The sequence below is a fragment of the Pocillopora damicornis genome, chromosome 6 (genome assembly GCF_964200805.1).
Source record: "Pocillopora damicornis chromosome 6, jaPocDami1.2, whole genome shotgun sequence".
Lineage (NCBI taxonomy): Eukaryota > Metazoa > Cnidaria > Anthozoa > Scleractinia > Pocilloporidae > Pocillopora > Pocillopora damicornis.
Genome location: NC_142675.1, coordinates 15626147 through 15651756, shown reverse-complemented (window position 1 = coordinate 15651756; position 25610 = coordinate 15626147). Strand labels below are relative to the sequence as shown.

Sequence of the window (25610 nt, the reverse complement as noted above, 5' to 3'; positions counted from 1 at the left end):
ATGTTGTGAGTTTTCAATATATTTATTTGGTGTAATTCTTCCGGTGATCATAGAGGTTTGCACACTCTGATTGGTTGAGGATTACATCGTGTCTCATCATAACTGATTTCGCACAAGGTGATTATTACAGGGCGCTAAATTTCAAATTGGCTGCTTTGCGTTGTTTCAATGTTGCCGATGAAGTCATAAACGCAGTAAAAAAAATTAAATTCCGAAGGTAGAAAGGTATTATTAAGTTTCGCGTGGCACTTTTCAAAATAACGATATGAAGCTTTTGCTGATTGAACGAAGTAAGATTGGCTGATTATCTCCAAACCAACGGACGTAACAATTGCAACAGAGTGCTGTCAACAAAAAACAAATTTACAGCAGAATTCGAAAACACCTGAGCAATTATGCAGAAACAATTATTTGTTGATGGTGAAGTGAATAATGTTGAATAAGTCCCTAGAAAAATACAGTATATAAAGCACAATCAGGGCTACTTGGCCCAAAATGCACACAAAAAGCGCTTTAAAAACGCGCGCACAGGCGTGCAACTTTCGAAAACGCACTCAAAAAACGAGCGCAAAAGAAGCTCATTAGTATGCATGAGGCAGTCTTTTGTTTTACCCTGCTCTACCACTGAGCCATTTTTGTCAAAAACATTACGCTATCGACATTGCTGATCCTAGCAGTATGCAGGACGCGTGTCATTAGAACTTCGTAATGGACCCCGCTCACCGAAGAGTCTTTGTGGCTCAGTGGTAGAGCATCGGAGCGCAAATCCGAAGGTCTGAGGTTCGATTCCTCATGGGGACTCAGAAATTTTCTTTGTCCCACGCTCGTGACAAGAAGAAAAAACATCTTTCTTATGTGAAATTATTTGCAGTTTCCTGTAACAGGAGACGTTTTCCAAATGCTTTACTAAGTTTGTTTAAGTTCAAAGGAAGACAATCAAATTCCACTTCGTCGTTTGCGGTTCGCATCAAGTCCCCTTAACGTTATACATTAAGACATTGTTTACAAGTAGGCAAGATCGTCTGTTGATACTGTCATGGCGATTATCATCACGAAACGCTAAGCGTGAATAAAAAGTACGAGCGAAGCAAAACCCCTCCTATGAAAGAAGAATTTCCTGAAATGTCCCGTGGGAATTTTTTTATGGAGTCACGATTTTAAAGCGTGATGTGAAACTACTTCTTGGAGTTTCAACCTTACTTTTCAAAAGCTTCAAATCGCTGACTTTTGAAACCGCACTCACGACCGTTAAGCTTAATTTTCAAGATTAAGACCACGATGTCCTCCGTTTCGATAGGAAGGGTATCGGCGGGATCATAATTTAGCTTTAGTTACAAGTCACTCGACTTCAAAGACATTAAAATGTATTTTATAACCAGGCTTAAGAAATGATTCCCAAACAACTAGTGATCTGGGGATAAGATCATTAAGATCCTTAATTACAAGTCACGCGAGGCCGAGTACACTCAAACGTGAAATGAATTATTGGAAACAATTATATTGCTTTAATGAAAACTTGAAAATATTTTAGTGCCGAAAGTAAGTAAACAAGACGCAAGGGTGCCAGTTGATATAGCCAATTTCTCGCTCGAATTGTATCCTTTACAGTATTTTCAAATTCCTAAAACAAAGTTGTCTCCATTTCCGGCCGAAATCTTACCTCCCTTAAAAGAAAAAATTGTATCACGTCTTAAAAACTTCCAAAAACTTATTTTACGAAATGCTGGTGGAATCATGACAAGTCGTTGCGATGTTTCATTGAAAGGGCAGCCATTGTGTCTATGCAAAATGTTAATTTGATGCTTCGGCGGCGGCATTTCTTATGTTTTCCGAAACAATGCGGAACAAAGCAATAAAAGAGGTTAGTGGCTAAAGAAACTGTGATGCTGCATCGGTGGGAGAGTATAAGAGGGCAATTAAGTATTATCAACTGAGTTGATAACGTAAATTGGCCTCTGTAAAGAAAAGTTGACGTTTCGAGCGTAAGCCCTTCCTCAGCGCGATTGACGAAGGGTTGACGCTCAAGACCTCAGCTTTTAAACTCTTTACGGTGGCAAACTCACGTTATCAACTTTTCTTTTTTGCGCAGAACGCAAAAAGCGTGCAGAGGTTTTGCTGGTGCGTTGGCCAGGTACCTCTAAGCTGTACTATATATATATATGTATACATAAGTAAGTTAAGTATATTTTCGTAGACGTCAGAGATTATTCAGCGTTAATTGATTTCCGGTTGATTTTTTGCGATAAGTGTGCTTTATATAGATACAAATAAGTTAAGTATATTTTCATAGATGTCAGAGGTATATTTTCTGGGATAAGTGGTAGATGATTTAACAATAGGATCATGTAATATATTTAAAATGAGAGAGACCGGAGCGTGAGACTAGAACAGCGTGAGAGAGAGGGAGGTCAAGTTGATTTTATAAAATAAAACGTGATTTTAATGATTAAGAAGAAAAAATTGTATCACATCTTAAAAACTTCCACAAACTTATTTTACGAATTAAAATCTTACTTTCAGATTAAAATCTGTCTGATGATCGCGTAAGCGTGAAACTCAGAGTCACAGAAAAGTTGTCTTATTGATTTGTCCAACTTTCAGATATACCACGCTCTGCGAACGCATCGAGCACTATACCGCAAGGATAGACTATAATCAAGATTTTTGTATATATATATAAATATCGAAAACTCATATAAGTTAAATATATTTTCATAAAATTTCAAAAAAAAAAACAATGTGCGTCGTACAGTATTGAATAGCATTAACCGGATGTTTAATGTTTGGTCTGAAGTTATTTTGTAAAGGTAGAACAGTTACATTAGGATCGGCACACAAGAACTGACTAGTAGCCGCGACTCGTAGCGAGGACTAAGTCCCTTCAAATAAACTACCATTTAAATTTTTCATCAAATGGTCTAGTCGCAAGGTCCAAAACGTAAGCCTTGCGACTTGTCCCAAGAATTCAAACTGGTTTGAATTCGTGAGAAAAGTGGCAAGAACTTGTCTCCCCAAATTATCCGGGTCCCTCCGTGTGAACTGTTTATGGGATAAGTCCTTGCGAGTAAATGAACCAATCCAATCACTTTAAAAGAGAAATATAATCGCTGCATTCCGACTGCATACTGCTAGTCTTCACGAAGCGAGTAAGACTGGCGGTAAAATAATCAGCCGAAATGTCGCGATACACATCCGAAGTGACCACATCGTGAGAGAAACGATTTTATCATGTAAACTAACGGTATTAAACAAGGATTATTAGCCCTGAGAAAAGCCGTAACAACACACGTGAAAAATACGATTTTTTTAACTTTGTTTGATATCGCTAATCAGCTGCTGACACGTCACTCGCCTTTTGCGCCACTTGGTCAGGTTAATAAATGAACGGCAAAGCCTTCACCATTTTCAATTCATGTTGTTAGTCGGAGTTTTCTCGTATCCTGACTGGTAAGGTACTGAAAAATCCGTATGGTTTTCAGACACTGACGTTCAAACTTTCCAAGAATGTAAAGAAAACCAAATTGCGAAAAGAAAAGCCGAAAGTTACGCATTCAGTGGTTTTGGTAATGGCATTTCTCGCAGCTGAGAGCGAAAATCGACAACTAGTAGGAGGGTCTGAATGGGGGGGTCAAAATGTCGGTTGTCGGTTAAAATTTCATTACTTTGTCGGTTGTCGGTTAAGATTTTTGACCTTTGTCGGTTGTCGGTAAATCTCAGTTAATAATTAAAAATACACGTTAATTATTCACATTTATTATGCAATTTGCCCAGTTTTAAGACTTTAAACTCTAGACGAAGTGTAATATTTGTAATAATTCATTATTTGTTTTCACTTAAACCTCGTTAACGCTGTTTTTTAATTTAGCAACGTACTCATCTACCTCACTTTTGTTTGCAAATCTAGTATACCGATAAAATTCACCAAAGCTTTTATTATAGATGTGAATTTGTTTCCTGTCGACTACGGGGCATCGAAGTAAATCAAGAGAGGTAAATTCTACAAAGAATGAAACACCCACTCTAGCCCCTGGGATACCTAATTTTAATTTGTAAGCTACGGAAGTCTTTTTTCCGAGACGTCCACAAAAACTCACTACACTTATTATTCAACGGCTCTCGTGGCTTTTCTGCGAGGTTTCTTTTTTTTCTCTTTTTTTTTGCCAAAAATTTGGTTGTCATACGTATCAATCTGCACTGTTAAATGGATTTTTTGACTGTTAGTACCTCTTACATGTCGAGACGCACAAATGCACGAACAGCCCTGCCGGATCGGGTAACACACGCTCTGTTGACAACCTCTGGATGTTCTTCAAAATCTGATTCCTCGTCATCCGAATCTGTCTCATACTCATCGATTTGTACTTCTCTGTGATCCTCAAACACCTCAGTAACATCCCCTTCGTCCACAAATTGTATGCTGACAACGCTTTGTGCATTTGCTGACGATACAGTGTTTTCTTCAGGATATCGAAGCCTCTCTTCAGACTCGTCGGTGTGGTGAACGGTAGATTTTCCACGGGCCAATTTTATCAATGTAGCTGAAAGATTTGTATAGGTCATGTAAACGTCAAAAACTGACAATTTATTTTTATATTGAAAATGACGCCCATTGTTGTTTTGTAGTGATTCAGCGCTTTTTTTTTCCATATTGAGCTTTATCGCCAACGCACTTTACGATTTTTATTTGGGGATTGTCGATTCCTTTATTTTCATTCGTTAATAAAGCCGACTTTTCTCGTCAGCTAAGGGCTACTGTGTTTATAAGATAAACAAGATAATACAAGGCTGCTTGCAGATATGGAATTTCCCTTCAAGTTTCAAAAGTTCATCAAGCTTTGCATCCACCTTGCATCCACCTTCTCTCGCAACCCGAAAGGAATTCTGCGTACTTGCTGTGCCACAGGCTTCACCGACTCATCAACATGCAGTTCTTATTCGTAACCCTTCAAAAGTCCAACTCCACTAAACAAGTGCTTGTATTTCTCTCTAACATCACTGTCCGGTCGTCCACTGTCAACACTGTTGGCCTGAAAAGGACCAACACGCAGCAGGTTTAGCGCCTCGGGAGTTTCGCGACCCAACGGCATACAACCATCCCCTTCAACCACTACGAAGTCAGCCTTGTTTCCATCTTTAAACCCAGCTTGCGTGACATCTGCCATAAAAGTTCCTAGGGTCGGTAAAGGTTCTACACCACCATAAACAAAAAGCTCTTTCAGTGGTGATAGTAACCCCTTTTATTCATTTGAAATTTCAATCAGTCGATTTTTCTAGACCTGACAACGGAAGAAGAAGTTATTGCTATTGAAAAACGAATAGTCAGTCACAAAAAGCTGCGGCCATGATAGTATTCCTATGTATACAATAAACAAGAAAATTTCTGAACGTTATCTCTGTCCCGTTCACACAAGTGGTTAATTTATCTATATTGCATGGCATCGTTGCAGAAAAAATGAAAATTGCCCGCGTTGTAGCCAAATTAAAACTTTGTTAGTAACGGGGCAATATTTCTCTGATGATATGCCTGTCCCGATCGTTCCTCGCTTTTAAAAATTTCCAAAGTGAATAGCTTACAGTCTAATCTTAATTAGTAGCCAAGTCATTACCGAGGAAATCACCATGTTGCCGAAAACTCCCAGAGTTCGACTCAAGTATCGCTTAAGAGGCTTTCAGTCGTTTGCTTAACGATACAAAGTTACAACGGTTTTCGACGTGATCTCAACTTCTTCTAAACTGTGCGTGCTGTTGTCAAACGGCGGGAATTGTGGTCAGAAACAAATTATCGATGAAATATGTGGGAAAGTTTGTAAGGTATCGGTGGGGATATGAAAAGATAATTTAGTGTTATCAACTGAGATAAAGTGAATTGTCTATCATTCAAACTTTCCAAAGCTAGCTTTGGAAACTCTTTACAGCATTTAATCTACATTATCAACTCAGTTGATAAAACCAAATTGTCGTCGAAGTAACTTTTTTTAAACATAGATATATTATTTCATCTGTGCCCCTTACTCTTGAGTGTCGCCCGAGGTCCTAAGGCGTTACTCAAGACCTCAGGCGCAATTTTTCCCAATACGGACTGACCTAGGCTAATAAATGACAAATTTGAACTTTATTTAAAACTTAACGAAAGGTTTGCCAAAAGAACCCTAATAACAAGCCTCTTTTGTTCCCCATTCACTTTCCAAAATGTTAGAGCAAATAGCTTACAGTCATATCTTCTTTTTTGATGGCCAAGTTGTTACCGAGGGGATCGCTATGTTGGCGTAAACTTCCAGAAATTCGACTCTTGTATCGTTCCAGAGGTTTTTCTTTTGCTAAACGATACAAGTATATGGCGGCTTTCGACATGATTAAAAGATTATTGTTATATACATACTCTACTCGTCTTTGGACCATCTTTACCAAGTTTATTACAGTGCCACATGTCTTATTACAAAGAGTGACAGGTATTACAAAGTGAGGTGATTATTACAAAGTTATTAAAAAAGTTGGCTTCTCGTTACCTTCTATATTCTCTCAACTAACCGACAGTGATCGCAGTTTAGGTTATGGTGTCTTCGCTTATCGTGCTGAACTAATATTTTCTCCCATAAGAATGAAATATTCTTTGTATTCCCCAGGCCCTAACGTGCTTGACGAGGTGACTTTAGGGTCTTGAAGCAGAATCAAAATGGTTTTCACAACAAGAAGTAAACTTGCAAGTTTGCTTTTTGTCCTTGGTTTAACCGCCTTTTTCTTCTGCATCTCATACAAAGCTGAGATAAGAAAGGAAATAGCAAATCCAGAAACAACAACAGAAGAATAGGTAAGTTAATGAGTTGGAAATGATTTACAGCATTTGAAGCTCGTCAGGTTAATTACAGGTTAATTGTGCCCTCGGAGTTTCAGTAACTTAATTAATTTTGTTAATGAATTTCACATGACCTTGAATTTGTTCCCTTGAACATGTCGTAACATTGCATTGCGAAGGAAGGAGCTCAGGTGAACAGGACCACATCATGTAAATAGGCTTCTTCAGCTTTCGGAAGCGCTTAACTTAGTCATATCTATGTGTTTGAAATTTGTTATATTACTTTTATTGTCCTTGACAGATTTTTGCCCCAGCAAGGTCTAGAATTCTGCTTGGCACAATCAGATGTCAAGTCCAAAAAGTGAAAAGAATTATCACTTAAAACGAAGAACCACTTCGTCAATAAACTTCATTGTACAGTTCCGATAAACCTAGATCCATTTTTGAGCTGAGAAACTGGGCACTTTAGCCGCAAATTTGATCGAATGTATATTATCAAAGTATTCGATTTTAACGTTGCTAAAGTATGTCAACCGTCTGTATTAACACATATCCTGAAAGTAAAAACATGAACTGCAGGAAAAAAAGATACGTATTATCCACATCAAAACACTCTTCAGTGTTACGGTTGTAAAAAGTCGATGCTTTTGAAAACTGTTCCGGAGGGGGCGATCCTTCCAGTAAACTAGAAAGCAAAACCAATTCAACTGCATATGTAAAAGAGCAACTTTTATGAATTTCCAACAAAAGCATGACAACAAAGATAAAAATTTTATATCGTAAAATAGGTTGTGCCTATTCATCGTGGTAAGTAACACTTCAAAAAGAGAAATAGAATCGTTTGTCTCACGACATGGTCACTTCAGATGTGATTGTGTCCTTCGACGTAGAATCGTTGTTCACAAAAGTTCCGATCGACGTAACTGTAGAAGCAGCTCGGCAGAAACTGGAAAATGATTCCAGCCCACCCAACTGCACGACATTACCACCTAGTCATATTACAGACCTCCCCAACTTGATATCGAGATCTACATACTGCCAGTACAATGGATCAATTGACAAACAGTCAGAAGGCGCAGCTATAAGGGAACGCGGTTTCCGCTGTTATTGTCAACCCCTATATGGTGAGTTTAGAAGAACATGCGGTAACATCATCACCTTACAACCCTACAATACCTTCACCATCTTGGCACGTGACAGCATAGAAAACTTCCTACAGCATTTAAACCACCTACAGCCTTCCATTTACTTCACCAAGGAGACAGAGAGAAACAAAAAATTCGCCTTCCTCGACACTGCATTTACAAGAGAACCTAATGAACGCCTAACCACCAGCGTCTAAAGGAAGCCGACATACATGATCAATATCTAGCGTATGATTCTCACTATCCGCGTTAAGTAAAGTGCAGTATTGTCGAGTGCCTTTACGAGCGTACGAAATGTCTGGTAACAAAACCTTTCGTTATCTCCAATGGAAGAAACATTTGTCATCTGTTGTTGTTTCTAATGCTTATCCTTCCTCTTTCGTGCGTAGAGTAACTAAAAACAAGACACCGACAGCCAGCACTGAACACCCACTGAGTTTAGATCCACTGCATTTCCAGAATCGAAATTAAAGCATGCCGGTTCAGTAAAACTTGTTAAGAGCGAATTTTTTCTATCACCGCGTGGGAGGTGGCACATGATCGGAAAAATCACTATCCTCATATTTCGCTCAGAGATACCTTAGGGTAAGTCTATAAAGGCGGTATAATTTTTTTTGTTCAGAGCTGTTTTTATTTTCTAGAAAATCACCAAACACTGTATCGAGCCCCAACTGCCATAAAATGGCCGAAATGAAGTCGACGAGTAGGGCAACAAAACCTTTATTCCTCAAAAGCGCAAAAGGAAGCAAGTCTTTCTGAAATTTAATTATTTGTATACGAGGTATTAAAAAATGATTTGAATCTAATAACGGGCTTGTTGACATAACTATGAATTATTGGCGAATATTTGAAAATAGCCAAAATTTGATTGATTAAAAATTACATTTTGGAGCAGTTTTTCAATAAAAATTTTTCCTACCTGGTATAACTCGGAATCACTTGAGATGAGCATTTTTACAAAGTGTAAAGAATGTTCTTTCCATGGATATAAAAATTAATTTGGGGCTCTTAATTACTGCGAAGAAGTAGCCCGGTCTATTTCGTGCAAATCGCAATGCCGCCATGTAAACAACCGCAGATAATCCAATTAGGCTTTTTATTATCGAAGCCATAATTCCAACAAAATCTTATCGCTTTGACCTATACTAGATTGTAAACTGGATTTCTTAAGCTCACCTGGCGAAAAACACCTTTCTAGGATTGGTTCCTTGCCTCAATCTTGTTATAAAGAGACTTGACAACAGCTTCGATAGTACAGCACTACAGGTGGTGTATACCAAATCAGAGCGAAAACATCTCACGAAGGTTCCTGCCGGAAACGTCGCATTGCTGGACAGTTATAACCATATTTCAGCTTGGAACACTCACATTTTACAAGTCTTCCTTTCACAATAAGAATGGAAGTTTGTTTTTTATAGAACGAGCCAGAGCATCCTGACAGATGAAATGAATCACTGACGTTCGTTTTTTGCGATGGTATCACGCAATAACATGTCACTCGAAAGGAGGCTCGGTTACCAATACGCTCTTATTTTCTTTCCTTCTTATCCCCTATTTTTTATTTCCGGGAAAAAGTTTTAAATCCAGAATTTAAAATTACCGTTGTTTGCATTTTTTAAGCGCGATACCACTCATGCGTCACCCCAGACTGCTAAATAAATTAGGTATATGTTACTACAGCATAGAGGAAATTTCGCTGAATTAATTTTTAAAGATGTAAAAAAATGTGTTATCATATCTTGTAAATTGTGACGGCTTGCAGGGTAGACAGGTGCGGGAGTGGAAAAATTAAATTGGGAGCAGCTTTCTAAAATACTCAGTGCTAAAAAAATAAATTAGATTAGGCACAGTTTCTAACCATATAATGAGCGTCGCGCCATAAATTTTCCAAAGCAAACTAAAATGGTGTTTTCGTTTGGCCGCCGATTTTTTTAAGAGGTGAGCGTACCAAATGGAAATCAATTGCTCCTTTTAAAGATTAGTTGGGGGATGCTGCTCCCAAGATAAGCGAAGTCGAGTTGCAGGAAGAGCTTCTCTTATAGTTCCTCTGCGCTTATGTGAGAAAGACATCTCAGCTCACAAACAGGCTGTGGGCGTGAATGATGTTGAATCGGAAGTCGATCTCATTTTAGCAGGGGCATCGATATTCACGTTGCCTTCCAATATTTCGGACATGACTATCTGCCCAGCCCATCGCTCCTCTTTGGGCATTGGATGGCGAAGAGGCAAAACAATGTTTGGCAAAACAATCTCCATCATTTATGAATAGCGCTATCAATATTAAATAATTACATTCAAGCCGATGCACGATATTGGAAGTCAATTCATGTAAGTTCAGACTTCCTACTTGTGCTGGCCTCCATCTCGTTTTTTCTATTACTTCTCACCGTGCCTGATGTTTCAGAATTTGAGCGCCAGTGTAGCCCAGCCAAATAAAGCATTTGGAATTAAACACGTTATGACTTTCTACCAAGTTACATACTTATGTTTTCTTATTTCTCTGAGAAAAACAGAAACGCAAAGTAATACTAACAGTAAACACCCGCATACAAGAACACGTGGATTAAGAACATCAGGCTAAAAATTGGGCAATTAAACACCATTTATATACTGAAGAACAAATTCAGCCTGAAAAATAAACATGTTCTTTCTGTTTAAAAAAGAAAAAGGATACCAAAAAAAGAAAGCTGGTCTAGAAAAACTAAGAAAATTCGTGTTTACTTATATCATTGATAGTATTTATTTACTTTTAATTTTAATTTTTTTTAGTGCAAGTAATGAAAAATTGTATGGTAATTACATCTCTAGTGATGTATAATGTATACTATTTCTGAAAAAATTTTAAGAACAATTTAATAACACTTTCAGGCTGATTTCCACTAAACACCCATTAATCAAAAACACTATCAGCCAGAAGCGCGAAATCAATGTTCTTATATTCAGGTGTTTACTGTACACGCGTGGTTACATTTGTAGGACGAGGGGGAGGATTACGCTGGTGTTCCTCACAGTACTCCCATAACACCAGGAGGAAGTTTTCTACATTCCTGAAGTGACGACACATGCACTTCTTTTGAAGTAACGTTCGATGATCTTCGCGGTGCACAGGCAGAACATAAACCTGCTGACACCCTTAACGAGTATTTGCAATCCCGAGATTCCAGTCCAGTCCGTTCTAGGCTTAACACTCCGTGGGAGATCGCAAGTGAGAGAACAAAGCGTTACTACATACGAAAAGCTGGACAAGGTGTGACCGCCATAATGGAATATTTCGCGCCCAAAAGTCCTGCTGAGATGTTCCAGGCGATGTGTTACTCGCAAGCCATCCAAAGAACTTTGTCAAGTGACGAGGAAACTGAGACAACTGTCGATGAAACCCTACTAGGAGCGCTTGCTGATTGCTACCACGCTGCTGGATGTTGGGAGACGCGTCGGCAAATTCTGTCTATCATGGCCGATAAAGTGTCGTTTAAGAAGTTGCGACTTTGGATACCAGACCTGTCAAGTTGTCGTTTTACCGAGGCCAAACGTCATTGCTTGACACACGGGAGAGGAGCACCTGTATCGTCAGCGCAAGCGCCTGTGATGCGAGTTTCCATTGCACAAATAGATCACTTTATCACATTTATCACAAGTGCACATGTTATCCAGGACTTGCCCTTCGGGGAATGGACTATAACGTTGTCATCAAAAGAGACAATCAAAGTTCCCAACGTTATACGAACCATGGTTCCAGAACGATTAATAAAGCAGTACCTCACGTATTGTGAGGAGACAGGATTTAAAGCCCTCTGTCGCAGCACCCTATTGCGTATCTTAAGTGTCTGCGTCGCGTCTGTGAGGAAGTCCTTGCAAGGACTCGATTACATTAGTTCTTCAGGGGCAGGGGCATTTGACGATTTATGCAAAACAGCAAAACAGCAAGAAACCAACCTAAGGGAAAGCAAGCGCTATCTAAAGAGCGACTACAAGGTACGTTTTATTAATTTGTTTGTTTAATTGCAATCAAACTTTTCTACTGCGATCAAGCTTGCAAGTTAATAAGCTGTTCCAAGCGCGTTTGTTCAGTATAAATTTATTATGTCGCCGTTTGATTATTCGAGGAAGGTAGCCGATATATTTTTTACTTCCCCCTATGTTCAATGGGTGGACGCTTCTATTTGTAAAGCAGTACCCTTTCTTATTCGTTCAGAGTCGAAAGAGTTTGCTGATTTTGGATTGGTCGTTCTGATAAAAAGAATAGACGACGGCGAGAGTCGGTTTATGGTCTTTGAACCCTATCCAGACCAGGGGGGGAGTGCCCGCGCTGACTTTGAGCGTCTATAACTTTTTCAATAATCAACCAAACGCTGCCAAACTTGGCAGCTTTATCTAAAATTTATCTGGAAATAATTTGGTATGACAGGTTGTTGTTTCGGGAACTTAACATTGCCATGGTAATGTCATTTTGACAGACATCTTTACTAAATTTGTAATTTTTGTGTTTTTAGTAATGGAAATTAGGTTTAATGTAGTTATTTTCACCTTTTTAGGCCTTTTTGACAACCTTTTAAAGCAAGAGAGGATAATTTCATCCTCTCTTGTTTAAAGTTTTTAAGGACTTTTCAGTAATTTGTGGCGGTTTTCTGAGGTTTTTGAAAAAGTTTGAAATCCAGGATGGTGGATGGCGGCTGTTTGGACATTATGTCATAATTGTCACAAGATATGACGTCATCATACCACGTGACGTATACCAAAAGATAGATGTTCAGACATACTATATACCCTCTAAGTTTCTTTGTCATTGCTCAAATATTCTGGAAGTTATGGAGGGGGGGGGAGGGGCGAACCGCACCCCCGGTCTGAATAGGGTTAAGAATGTTAAAATTACGAAAATAAGGGGAGGAAACTAGGAGGGAATAGGGCAGCTTCACCCCTCGCCGCCGCTTGCTGGCTGTTTCTCAATTCGTATTAATGTTATCACGCCGCAGGCTAGGAAACGAAATAGACTGCTAGCAGTTAAAAATCCAGAAAAAAGTCTGAGCTGGGAGGCTCGGCACCCAAGCGCCATTGTCATAGAGCCTGGAAATAGAAGGCGATGGTCACAAATGATACGAAACATACGGAAAAGGAAAAACCACCAAAACTGCGAATTCTATGCAGCGTTGAGAAATTCCGTATCTTAATCCTTTTTTTATTTTTTGCAGAAATAGTGTTTTTTTGAGATTTAAGGTAAAATTTCTTATTTATTACTTTACTAAACACCGGAGTGCAAGCTCAATTATCCACCAACGAAAATGCTGTTCATCGAGTGGTTTTGCCTTTTAAAGATCAAAAGTCAGCTGACGCAGTGAAAAGGCAATTATCAGATCTAAGCAAAGAAATAGATCACACTCTTCAACCTGTGTTCAAGAGTCGCAAAATATGTGAAGGCCTCGAGATCTGCGAGCCCAAACCACCTATAATTAGCCAACAATGCGTTGTGTACAATTGTAAATATGATTTGTGTGATGCAGAGTATGTCGGCTACACCAACCGAAAATTAGCCGAGTCCGTCGGGCTGCTCTGAAAATAGAAAAAAAGATGGCCTAATTAAAAAAATCTTAAACAACGTATTTCACGCACTTTATTGCGAATTGATTGATGACTTTGCGGCAAGCTAGTTTTTACACAATGGAATAAATTAATACAAAGAGAATTGTTGTTTGCCACTGATTCAATTTTTCAGAAGTTGGATATTTGTCAAATAACTCCCCTGATTGCTGTACTGAAAGTAATTGTACTGATCGAAATACCTCCTGCACTAAAAATCCGAATATTCTGTGGCTTAAATTCACAGGTGCATGTGTCTAAAAGCTCGTCAATGCCCGATCATTGCAGACCGTTTGCCTTAAGCGACCCCAAGGATCCTGCATATCAGTCTGTCTGCGAGCATGACCACAATGACGCATGTGACCGCTGCGACCTTCTATCTGAGACCTTACTTCAAATTGAGGCAGGCCTGGCGGCGCAGACTGAAAATCTATCATCTGTGGAAAAGGAAGATCTTCTCTTCAGGGTGAAGCAAGCCATGAAAGCCATCTGGGCTTTGAAGTCACACCTTCTTCGCTCTGTCAACCAAGATTCTGCTCGAGTGGAGCTTTTGGAGCAACTAGATGAAACTTCAGTGCTGCTAATGCAAGATTGGGCCATGAAATATTTGCCCAGAAAGTACAAAGAGAGCCAGACCGACTGGTTTGGGAAACGTGGTATCCCCTGGCATGTGACAGTAGCGACAAAGCGCGAAGGGGATGAGATGCAAATGCTTACATTTGTACACATTTTTAAACCGTGCAATCAAGACAACTGTGCTGTACTCGCAGTGATGGCAGATGTTATACGGCAGCTCAAGATCCCATACCCAATCTAGCGTCCGTGTATTATCGGCAGGACAATGCCGGATGTTATCACTGTGGAGCAACCATTGTGTGGCAAGAGTCCTCGGCGAGCAGTTTGGCGTATCCATAAAGCGCCTTGATTTCTCGGACCCCCAAGGGGGAAAAGGGCCTTGCGATAGAAAGGCTGCTACGATCAAATCACATATGAGAGTTCACCTAAATTCTGGCAGCGATATTGAGACTCCCGCTCAGATGTCTGATGCAATTCTTTCCTTCAGGGGAGTGTCCGCGGTTAACGTTACTCTGTGTGAATGAGCCACACCTCTTGAGCAATCTTTGAAGGTCGAAGGTGTGAGTTTGATTAACAATGTTGAGTATAACGGTGACGGAATTCGCGTTTGGAAGGCGTACGGTGTTGGCCCTGGGAAAATTTTAAAGTTGGAGAATCCACCGTTGTCGGAGCTTCCGTCACTCACAAGTACTCAAACACATTCCAGTACCTTCACTCCAGTCAAGGCAAGAAGAAAAAACGTACAGCCTCAAGTTCATGAGGATCAAGTAGACCAAGAGGCTAACGCTGAATTCGTAGAAAATCTGACAGGTGTAGAAGAAGGACTTTTTGTTTGTCCTGAGGAGAGCTGCACACGGACATTCCTAAAGTATTCTTCAATGCAGCGACACTTAGATTGTGGTAAACACGAGCGAGCTTTAGAGCGCGAGACCTTAACAGACAGAGCTGTCAAGGTGTATGGAGAGAAACTGGAGGGACAGACCCCTTCAGTACCAGAGGTTATTGCAAACAGTAGACCTGATATCATACCAGATTCGTGCAGAAAAGTACCAATGGGCTGGGCACTAAGGGCTGGTGCCCCACGAAAGAGATTTACTTCCAGCCAGAGGCCTATCTTACTGCCAAATTTAAACTGGGGGAACAATCAGGACAGAAAGCAGACCCTGCATCAGTTGCACGTGCGATGGTAAGCGCCAAAGATGCGGGGGGTAACCGCCTGTTTACAAGCGACGATTTCCTTACAGCAAATCAAATAGTTGCCTTCTTTTCCCGACTGGCTGCGAAAAAGACCCTCCAGGATGACGAGGAACTGTCTGTTGACGACTTAGAGGCCGCTGCAAGTGAAGCAAGAATCCAAGAGCTGTCGAATGCGGCTTTAAACGAACTGGCGCTTAGACACCCTATCACATATGATGCGTACAATCTTTGTGAAATGGCAGCAAAGTCCAAGTTAGAGAGCTTTTCCATTTCAGTGCTGAAGGATATTTGCTTATTTTTTAGCATTGATATCAGCGATATCTCCGTTCATCGTAAGCAGCCTTACGTGAGCAAGATCGAAGCCCTTTGTTTTAGCTGTACCTGTCAGCAGTGACGAACTACATGTAGCTTGAATATTGGTTTCATTGACCAGGAAAACACCTAAAGTATATGACACTGTATTCTTCTCCTTTCTTTCTTTCTTTCTTTCTTTCTTTCTTTTTTTGCTTTATAAAACCCATTCAGTTAGCTGGTATGGAGGAACTTCCTGATTTCTTGAATCTCCGAGGGTACGCCGCCTCTGTCTTGTCGAGAATTCGAGATCTCAAAGAATGGCCGATTAATTGTTTGATTAAGGGACGGGAAACAACTTTTTCCGAGTTGAGAAAACTGTCAAGTTTCTAGCGATGGCCATTATCATCGTAGCAATCAAGGTACAAAATCGAAAGGTTTAAATTGATGAGCACGCTATCGTAAGGAAAATTAAAAAAAAACAACAACAACAACAAAAACAAAAAACAGAGATTGTGTAAGTCCAAAGCTTTAAAAAATGTAATTGTAATGACCTACAGTCAGGCGATATCAAATAACACGTAATGTCTCGCGGCCTGATACAAGCGACCGACTTTGTGACTCGAAGATTTACGTTTTTAGTGAAGTTTAACGTTCAAAGTGCTCAGATAAAGTACGAAATTGTTAGTCTGTTGTTCTGTTTACATAGTCGGTAGAATTTTTCCAGTGTCATTAGGAAAGAACGCCTCACCGTGGAACCTGTCTGCCTGCCACTGAAGGTCATGGTGGACCTTATCGATCCATTAGGGACACGTAGGTGATGTATATAATCACGGAGCACTAGACAATTAACTTCCAGTTGTTTTAGTTAACTGGGATGTTCGTCATTTGAGAGGTTACGCATGACGTTTGTTTTTCCCGCGAACGTCAAAAATTCAATTTCTGTCGTCTGTCTTTAGGGGTATGTACACGGAATTAAGTAGGTTTGTGTTTGTCGTGAATGTGTTATTTTATTTTATTTTATTTTTTGTGCAGGATTTTTTTAAGAATTCCATAAATAGGTAACAAAATGAAAGACAAGCTTGCGTTTGCCGTTTGTCGTTTGCCGTTAAACGTCATGCTTAAAGTGCCTATTGATAAATATAATCTTTGCAAGCGCGAAGTCGTGGAAATAGAGTCGATAACAACGCATGTATAGTCAGTACCAGGGGGTGACTAAATTTACGAAAACGTCAAAAAGTAGTTTTTCAGAATGGCACTGATTCAAAACACTCAAAAGAGATCTACAACGTTTTTTAAGTGAATTCGCGCAGGTTTTTGTTTAAAACATAACACTGACTAAGAAATAAATATTAGTTGGCCCTGCACTCGGTACAGCGATGTCTGCAGACGAATGCCTGTCTGGGTGTCCTGTGCACGTTTAGCGTGATTGCGTGACAAACATGGGTGATGACACACGACTTCGTTGGTGAACATCGTTGTGCCATTTGGGGAGCCAAACGTTTCTTAACTGAAACTGTAAGCAATCAAAGCATCTTGGTTTATCATGCGAAAAAGACTTTTGTATATACTGGAGTTGTATGGAAGCAGAAATAAGTCAAGAGTTGCGATGGTCTGCGATGATTTATGAACAGCTTCGAGTATTGTAAATGGTCAAGCCGGACGTTGTAAACACTTTTCAAGTGAACATGGCGATTTGAAACAAAAATAATGGAAACATCACTCCTTAATCACTGGTTTCAGAAGGTAAGGGTAACATATTGAGTTTCTGATAAAGCACAGCTCAAAGTGGTAAGATTTTTCAGAAATTATGGCTTCGATAATAAAAGAATAATTGGATTATCTGCGGTTGTTTACACGGCGGCGTTGCGATTTGCACGAAATAGATCGGGCTATTTCTTCGCATTAATTAGGAGCCCCAAATTAATTTTTATATCCTTGAAAAGAACATCATTTCCAATTTTCAGAAATGCTCATCTCAAGTGATTCCGAGTTATACCGAGTAGGAAAAATTTTTATTGAAAAACTGCTCCAAAATAAAATTTTTAATCAATCAAATTTTGGCGATTTTCAAATAACATAGTTATGTCAATAATCCCGTTATTAGATTCAAATCATTTTATTCATTTTGTTAATACATCGTATACAAATAGATAATATTCGGAAAGACTTGCTTTCTTTTGCGCTTTTGAAGAATAACGTTTTTGTTGCCCTACTCGTCGGCTTCATTTCGGCCACTGTTATGGCGGTTGGGGCTCGATACAGTGTTTGGTGATTTTCTAGAAAATAAAAACAGTTCTGAACAAAAAAATTATACCACGTTTATAGAATTACCCTAAGGTATCTTTGAGCGAAGTATGAAGGTAGGGCTTTTTCTGGGCATGTGCCACATTTTTTTGATTTCACGCGGTCTCCAGAAAAATTCTCTCTTAATACTTCAAAATAAATTTCAATATTTCCTCTATCGTAAGTGAGATCGTCCGTCCAAAGGTTGTTCCAACTCAAGCTACAGCCACAGAGAAAGCCACAAAGAAGTCATCCTCAAGGGTTCTCATTCATCTTACTCAAACAGAACAACGGGTTCCCTCAAACTTGGCCTCTTCTTCCGAGAGCGGCGACCACGAAACATGTAACTGTGATGTCATAGTGCTAAGCTTTCGTGCTAAATGTCAAGTGCAAAAGTCGCCTCATATCACCTATCTGTTCGATGCCAATACTGGATGGGCAACAGGGCGAAATGTGCTGTATTTTGCTGCAGTAACAAGATCGCCAAAATACCATTATTACATTTTTATAGATGATGTTGTGGTGCTGCCCTTAGATTTATTTGCATCGCCACAAATAAAGAGGCTTCCGCCGTCTAGAGTCTTCGAACAATGGCTCTTAGAGTACGAGCCTGTAGTTGGCGTTGTGGATTACAAATGGCATCATGGGGCCATCTGGACCAATGAGAGAAGAAAGAAAATATGTAACAAGACGGACAGTCCCCTTGTGATACCAAAAGTATGGTATGATGGTCTTTTCAATGCATTTCATTACAAATCTATCGAGTATCTCTCCCCTTACCGTTCGCAGTATGAAAACAAAAGCTGGTGGTCACAGCAGAGGTATATGTTTTCTGCTGTGGAACTGATAATTCGAGGCCAAGCATTGATGTTTGTGCCTGTTAGTGCGGGAAATCCAAAACATCGCCCATACCCAACGTCTTTAAAGAACGAAAACACAAACTGGGGAGATTACATCGATACAGTTCAAGAGAAACCTCCTTTAATTTACAGAAATAGGACCTTAGTCGAAGATTTTAGGCGGAATCTTGAGGGTTGCGTTATCAACACGACAACGTATTGCAACACGTCATCAACACATTAAACCGTACGCTCATTTTGATTTTCAGACAGAGATGTAGTTGATAAGGTTAGTGAAGAGGTAAAGTAAATTAAAATTTCAGTTTTTCGAAAAGAAACCATCGCTCTCTGTTTGAACCCAGAGATTTGATAACCTCGTTTTCTCGATTCGTTTTTTAAATAATTTAGGGAACCTCGTTGTGGGCCATCCGAGAGGAAAAAACTCAAACCTTAACGAACAGAAATAGAGGTCAGAAAGAGATATATATCTTCACCAATGAAAATCGTACATTGAATTATTGTAACCAACTGCGTTTTGAGTTACTTAAGGGCAAACAAACTATTCGGAGATTTGACTTTGAACGGTGCCATCGTAAAAACATCGTAGTAACCTGGCCTTAAATTCATAACCATCATGGGAGCTCCACAAAAGGCTGCTGCTTTGATTTATCAGGGGTCAATCTGATCACTGATTTTGCTCAACAATCCAAGTTAACTTTTGGGTTGTTATTTAATCGAATTTTTATGAACAGTTGTGAACCAAGAGTATGCATTTATTTTTTCAGTGTCAGTTTGTGTTGCAAAGAAGGTAATGAAAGCCGAAGAGTCTTTAGCTTGCTGCCTTGCTTTTTAAACTTGTGATTACTGAAAACTCCCTGTGCAATTTTCTTGCACGTGGACTTTGTATGATATTTTGTGGCTTTTTAGTCCACCAGGCTACTTTATATACCATTGGTATATTTTTATACATGATTATATTTTTTATTAGTCTATATAATGACTTAATTTAGCCAACGGGCTAGGATGTAATTTTTAAAAACTATCTCTCAATGTATCTATTTTTATTTTTCAATTTTTTAGATGATTGCTTTGTCTTTTCATATTGTTCTATCAGACCTTTCATTCGCTTTCCCAAGCTTGTAAAAACTTCCAAATCCTTTCTGAAAAACGGAGTGTTTCTCAATCAAAATCTGGATGTTGTAGCTATGATAACCACTCTGTCATTGTATTTTCTTTAATGATATCACAAAGTAAGATTTGTTTTTATAGCATTGACCAATCAAACCTTCTATTTTGTTTTAGCCTTCCATTGACATTTCTATCAACTGAACTTTCCCTTTTTTTAAGGAAAGTTTGTCTACAGTATTTTTTTTTAAGGAGAATGTTAAAGTACTTTGCAACATTAAACAGGGTCCTCGAAATACTCTTATTTCGTGCTGTTATCACTTTTAACTGAAATCAGCTTCTACTTCGCTTGAAAAAGTTGATAAAAGAGTTACATATCCAGCCACCATTCAAGTTTTCACTTACAAACCACTTTTGGAGTTACTGAACATCAAAGAAATTTCGTCCCAGCCTTATGACTAATTGCTTTCGTTTTTGTGTATTTTTGTTTGTGACAAAAAAAACCTCCTTCGGGAGACAAATAATCCCAGCAATGGGATAGAAAAACCTCCTTCGGGAAACAAATAGTCCCAGCAATGGGGAAAAAAACTTCCTTCGGGAGACAAAGAGTCCAGAAATGGGACAAAAAGCCTCTTTCGGGAGACAAAGAGTCCAGAAATGAGACAAAAAGCCTCTTTCGGGAGACAAAGAGTCCAGAAATGGGACAAAAAACCTCCTTCCGGAGAGACAAATAATCCAAGCAATGAGACAAAAAACTTCCTTCGGGAGACCAACAGTCCGGGAAATGGGACAAAAAACCCTCATCGGGAGACAAATAGATCAGCAATGGGACAAGAAACCTCCTTGAGATACAAATAATCCCAGCAATGAGACAAGAAACTCCTTTGGGAGACAAACAGTCCAGGAAATGGGACAAAAAACCTCCTTCGGGAGACAAATAATCCCAGCAATGGGACAAAAGACCTCCTTCGGGAGACAAATAATCCCAGTAATGGGACAAGAGATCTCTTTCGGGAGGCAGACGGTCCCAGCAATGGGACAATTGATATAAAAATTGATGATAACATCCCTGAGAGTTGTGCCTGGTTCTGAAGCTGATACATGTAGTGATAGTGCATATGCCCTGTGTAACTATATACTGATTTAGCATGGTTTAAGGACACTAGATGTTGATGGAGGAGGAGATTGCTCTTTTAGAAATTAAAGCTAGATGCATTCAATATTTAAGAGATAATCCTGAACGATTTGTAGAAAGTGATGAAGAAACGTCATGGTTAGAATACGTTATCCAATATGTTTAGGAATATGGGCTCATCATTATCGATATACAAGCAGTGGCTGATGCAATAGATTTAAAGATTCGCATCAGAATTTAATGAAAAATTTTCAGAGACGACCTCGGTTGAACCATCAAATATGATAAACCATCCAATGTCTATGTATCTAGGACACATAGGTGAAATGCATTATGTCTCAACTTTATCAACTCTGTCTCAAACAAGTTCAAATCAAGCACACAGTGAAACATTTCATAATAATGCTAAATAATCAAGTGAAAATGAACGAAAAAGGATGCGTAACGCCTATATGAAAGAATTTAGAAAGACACAAAAGACACAAAAGGATACAACAAGCAACGGCAAACAGGAATAAGAGAAAAAAGCCCACTGTAGGAGGCAATATAGAACAGCTAAAGCAGCGGAGGAGAAAGAAAAGCATAGAGCATACAAGAAGAATCGAAGAGCATCCAAAGCATCTGAATAAGAAAAGGCAAAAAATAATGCCTACATGAAAAGTTACACAGCAAAACGCAAAAATAATATTCAATCTTGGATTTCATGAATTGCATTTCAAGGTCCACTGTACATCTGTGCCTGTTGTGATCTGTAATAGTATTATCATAGTGTAGTTTGTATTGATAAACTAATACAGTCTAACCCAGATATTGACAAGTATCTCGGTTATATGACAAGTGTTGATGACAATGAATGGGTTTGTAAAACATGCCATAATAACTTGGTTAAAAACAGAATTCCGCTATTTGTTGTTGTTAGTGGTTTGGTATTCCCACAAAAACCAACATTCTTTTTATCTCAATGAATTAGAATGTAGATTGCCAGCACTAAGAATTGCATTAAAAAAATTAATGCAAGCCCCTGGAGTATAGCAACTCAAAATCCATGGTAATATTGTAAATGTGCCTGCAGATGTTACTAATACAGTCAGTGTGTTACCGCGGTTACTTGGTGAGACTGGTACAATTAAAGTGAATTTAAAAAGAAAGTTGAGGTACAAGAGTTCTGCAACGTCTTTTAATGTAAGACCTCATAAGGTTGTTGAAGCGGCATTGTGCCTTATTAGTTGTATTGGTCTTTATAAAGATTAAGGTATTGTATTGAACCAAAATTGTATTATTAATTATAATGAAGAAATTTTACAACATGAGAATAAGAGTGACAATACATGTGATTAACAATCAGTAACAGCTGGTATAAATAGCAACAATATTAATGTAGATTCACAAGAACTAGATGGTGAGGATGAATGGAGTGAAGATGAAGTAGAAATTCGACAGGTTTTACCGATGCTCTGCTAACATCAACCGACTTTTGAGAACCACTGAACGTCAAAATATTCTCAATGTTGCACCAGCTTAGGGTGATAGGCCATTGAGTGTATTCAGATACAAATATTCTGAAGAATTAGCATATCCTAGAATATTTCTTGGCCAGAGAAGACCAGAAAATAAGAAACATATGGTTGAACTCCACTACAGTGAAATCTGTAAGTCTGAACTTAGAAGTTCAAATAGAAGACCAGCCAAGTGTGTTGAGAACATACTTTGCAAAACAAAAACGTCACAAATGAAAATCCTTTTAGGCCAGTCCCAAATTGCACTCAGAAAATGTAATAGCAGGATCCAAAATGCAGGAAACTTAAAACAACAAAGAACATTTGATAGCTTAATCTTTCATAATGAGGGATTTAAATTTCTGAGAGCCTCAAGAAGTTCACCTCCATATTTTGGGAAAGTTAAAAGAGACTTTTTTGTAATGAAGACAGTCAGGTCCAGCTTCCTCGTTTTGTAGTTTCTCATCAGCAAAGACACAATGGATACACCTTCTTAGAATACTTGGTCAAATTGTTAATCAGCAAAAATATACTGATAACGAACTAGAGAGTTTAAACTGGGAAGAAAAATGTAGATTAATTCAACGTGATCCTGTAACTTGCGCCAGACATTTTGACTATGAAATTAGTCAATTCCTCGCAGTTTCTCTTAGGTGATGCTGCACCTCTAGGGAAGATTTCTGGCTGGTTTTAGGTTGTTGAATACCAGCCAAGAGGTTCACCTTATATTCAAATGTTGATATGGCTTGAGAATACATGACAGTTTTCTATGCACAGTGATGCAAACGTGACATCAGATATGGATAATATAATTAGTTGACAAAGACCAACAGACAACCATGAACCACTTAAACTAGTCAACAGATAAGTACACAGATATTCTCATAGTTGTCGGAAGAATACAAAAAGTGACGGTGGACACAGACAGAAATTTTGTATCCTCTAAATACTGATATCCCTCGAAGTAAAATAAAAAGACACAAAGATGCAAGGAAATAAATCCAAAAGCATCCAAATGATACGAAGGAAGGCGAAGATATATTCTTTGATCAGTTACTGTTTGAGCTCAGTCTCGCAAAAGAAAACTACTCGCTAGCTATAAGCTCATCATTTAATGCACCTACTGCGTTTTTGAAAAGAAATCCAAATGAATTGAGGATGAACAATTACAATCCTGCTTGTCTTAGTGCATGGAGAGCAAATATGGACATTCAGTTTGTTGTAGATGTTTATGCATGTGCTGTGTATATGGTGACTTATATATCAAAAGCTCAAAAAGGAATGAGTGAACTTTTACGATAGGGTTGTGCGGAAGCAAATGAAGAGAATTCCAGTATAAAACAGCAAGTCAGAGACATTGGCAAAGTTTTGAATAATGTTTAAATAAGTGCTCAAGAGGCTGTGTATATTGTTTAAAAACTTCCTATGAAAAAGGCATATTCGACAAGTTATATTTATAAATACTTCACCTCCTGAAGATGGAGTGGAGCTTTTAACGCCAATTAATGATAATATAGATTTGGAGGATGACTGTGAAGAAATATATAATAGATACTGATAATCTTCTGTTATAAACATTTACAGATGATGATCATAATGATGATGATGAATGAAACATCTGATGAGCCATTCTACTTTTTTTTTTTGAGTGGAGGGGCTGGTGTGGGTACAGCACACCTCATAAAATGGTAAAGCAGCATATAATATTAAAGGTAATACAATACACACAATAATAAGTCAGCTTGTTCGAGGTAAATTTATATTCACAGATGAAATATCCATGGTTGGCAACACAATGTTTAATGTTGAAATCAACAATAGATTGAAGGATATTAAAGGTAGTTCTTTACCTTTTAGGGGTGTTAGTATTATTGCTATTGGTGATCTATTTCAACTCCAACCAGTTACGGATGGGCGGATGGTTATGTATTTAAAAGATATGGACAACTCTGGCTATGGTATTCTTGCTCCCAATTTGTGGCAAGAACATTTCAGTATGTTTAGACTACATGAAATAATGAGACAAAGAGAGGTGTTGAATAGGTTAGGAGAAGGAAACCATACTACAGAAGATATTATGAAATTCAAAGAAAGAATGATAGAACCAACAGTTGCCACTACCCCAAAGATGTTCTTCACTTGTTTATACAGAATGCAACGGTCATTGAGTTCAGTGATAGAGCACAATGTGCCATATCAGGTGCTAAGTACAGTTTCAAAACAAAATTCAGTGTCATAGGAGCTGAGTCACAAGAACCGAGCCATAAATTCATGAAACAAATACCTAGTGATCCAAAGAAAACTAAACAGCTGCATTCCATGCCAAATGTTGCAGTTGAAGAGAAAACTGAAATCTCTCCACACAAGATTAGACGATAGTATGACAAATGGTGCTGGTAATGTAATAGATATGGTACGAGTACATCAGACAGACAGACCATCTAGTACTGTGTGGGCACAACTTGACCACACCGGAACCAAAACCAGACTTGAAAATAGACAGTCACATGTCCAAGGTATTGAACTTACATGGACACCCATCAAACCTGTTACTACAGAGTTTGCTATTGGCAGAAACAGAACAGCACAAGTTCTTAGAGAACAGTTCCCATTACAACCTGCTGCAGCTAAAACCATTCACAGATCACAAGGTGATACCGATACTAAAGTTTTAGTTAACCTTAATACTAGAAAAGCAATTTCTCATATACACTATGTAGGGTTGAGTAGGGTGACAATTATAGAAGGTGTACATATAACAGATCTTTGTGAACACAAAGTCGCTGTTAACTCTGACGCAAAGAAAGAGATGGAACGTTTAAAAAATAATGTAAAATTAGATTTGTGTATAAGTCCTGTTTACAATGTTGATCAAATACCATTAAAACTCTGTTACTTAAACACACGATCTTTACATAGACATACTGAAGATGTACGTAAAGACTTGTATTCTAATACCGATGTCAACATTTTCTCAGAGACAAAGTTGATTCATTCAGACAATAATAGTATGTATAGCACTGGTGGTTATAGTTTATCTAGAAATGAAGCTACACCATCGGTTAATAATGTCAGACCATTTGGAAGAATGACAGTTTACATTCGTATTGATCATTATCCTGGTTATCCATACTCTTGCAATTCTAATGGAGTTGA

General features: G+C 38.6%; 1 protein-coding gene, 1 non-coding gene and 2 pseudogenes across 3 annotated transcripts in view; all 4 read left to right on the top strand.

The window, feature by feature from the left end:
* Window positions 1-20887, top strand: part of LOC149044175 (uncharacterized) — a 123328-nt pseudogene extending 102441 nt beyond the window's left edge. Inside the window, exon 4 of the transcript XR_016187624.1 lies at window positions 18064-20887. The product of XR_016187624.1 is annotated as an uncharacterized LOC149044175 (transcript). The remainder of the gene's footprint in view (window positions 1-18063) is intronic.
* Window positions 730-801, top strand: Trnac-gca (transfer RNA cysteine (anticodon GCA)). The gene has a single exon. It is a non-coding gene; the product is annotated as a tRNA-Cys (tRNA).
* Window positions 10997-12184, top strand: LOC149044177 (uncharacterized). The gene has a single exon (XM_089209351.1). It carries the CDS (start codon window positions 11200-11202, stop codon window positions 11935-11937), a length of 738 nt encoding a protein of 245 aa, XP_089065477.1. The 5' UTR covers window positions 10997-11199; the 3' UTR covers window positions 11938-12184.
* On the top strand, window positions 13583-15708 carry LOC149044176 (uncharacterized; annotated as a pseudogene).
* Window positions 20888-25610: the final 4723 nt, after the last annotated feature.

What these genes read in the sequence shown, in the direction of transcription:
- LOC149044177 (XM_089209351.1), top strand. Translation starts at nt 11,200, where the DNA reads ATGGAATATTTCGCGCCCAAAAGTCCTGCTGAGATGTTCCAGGCGATG.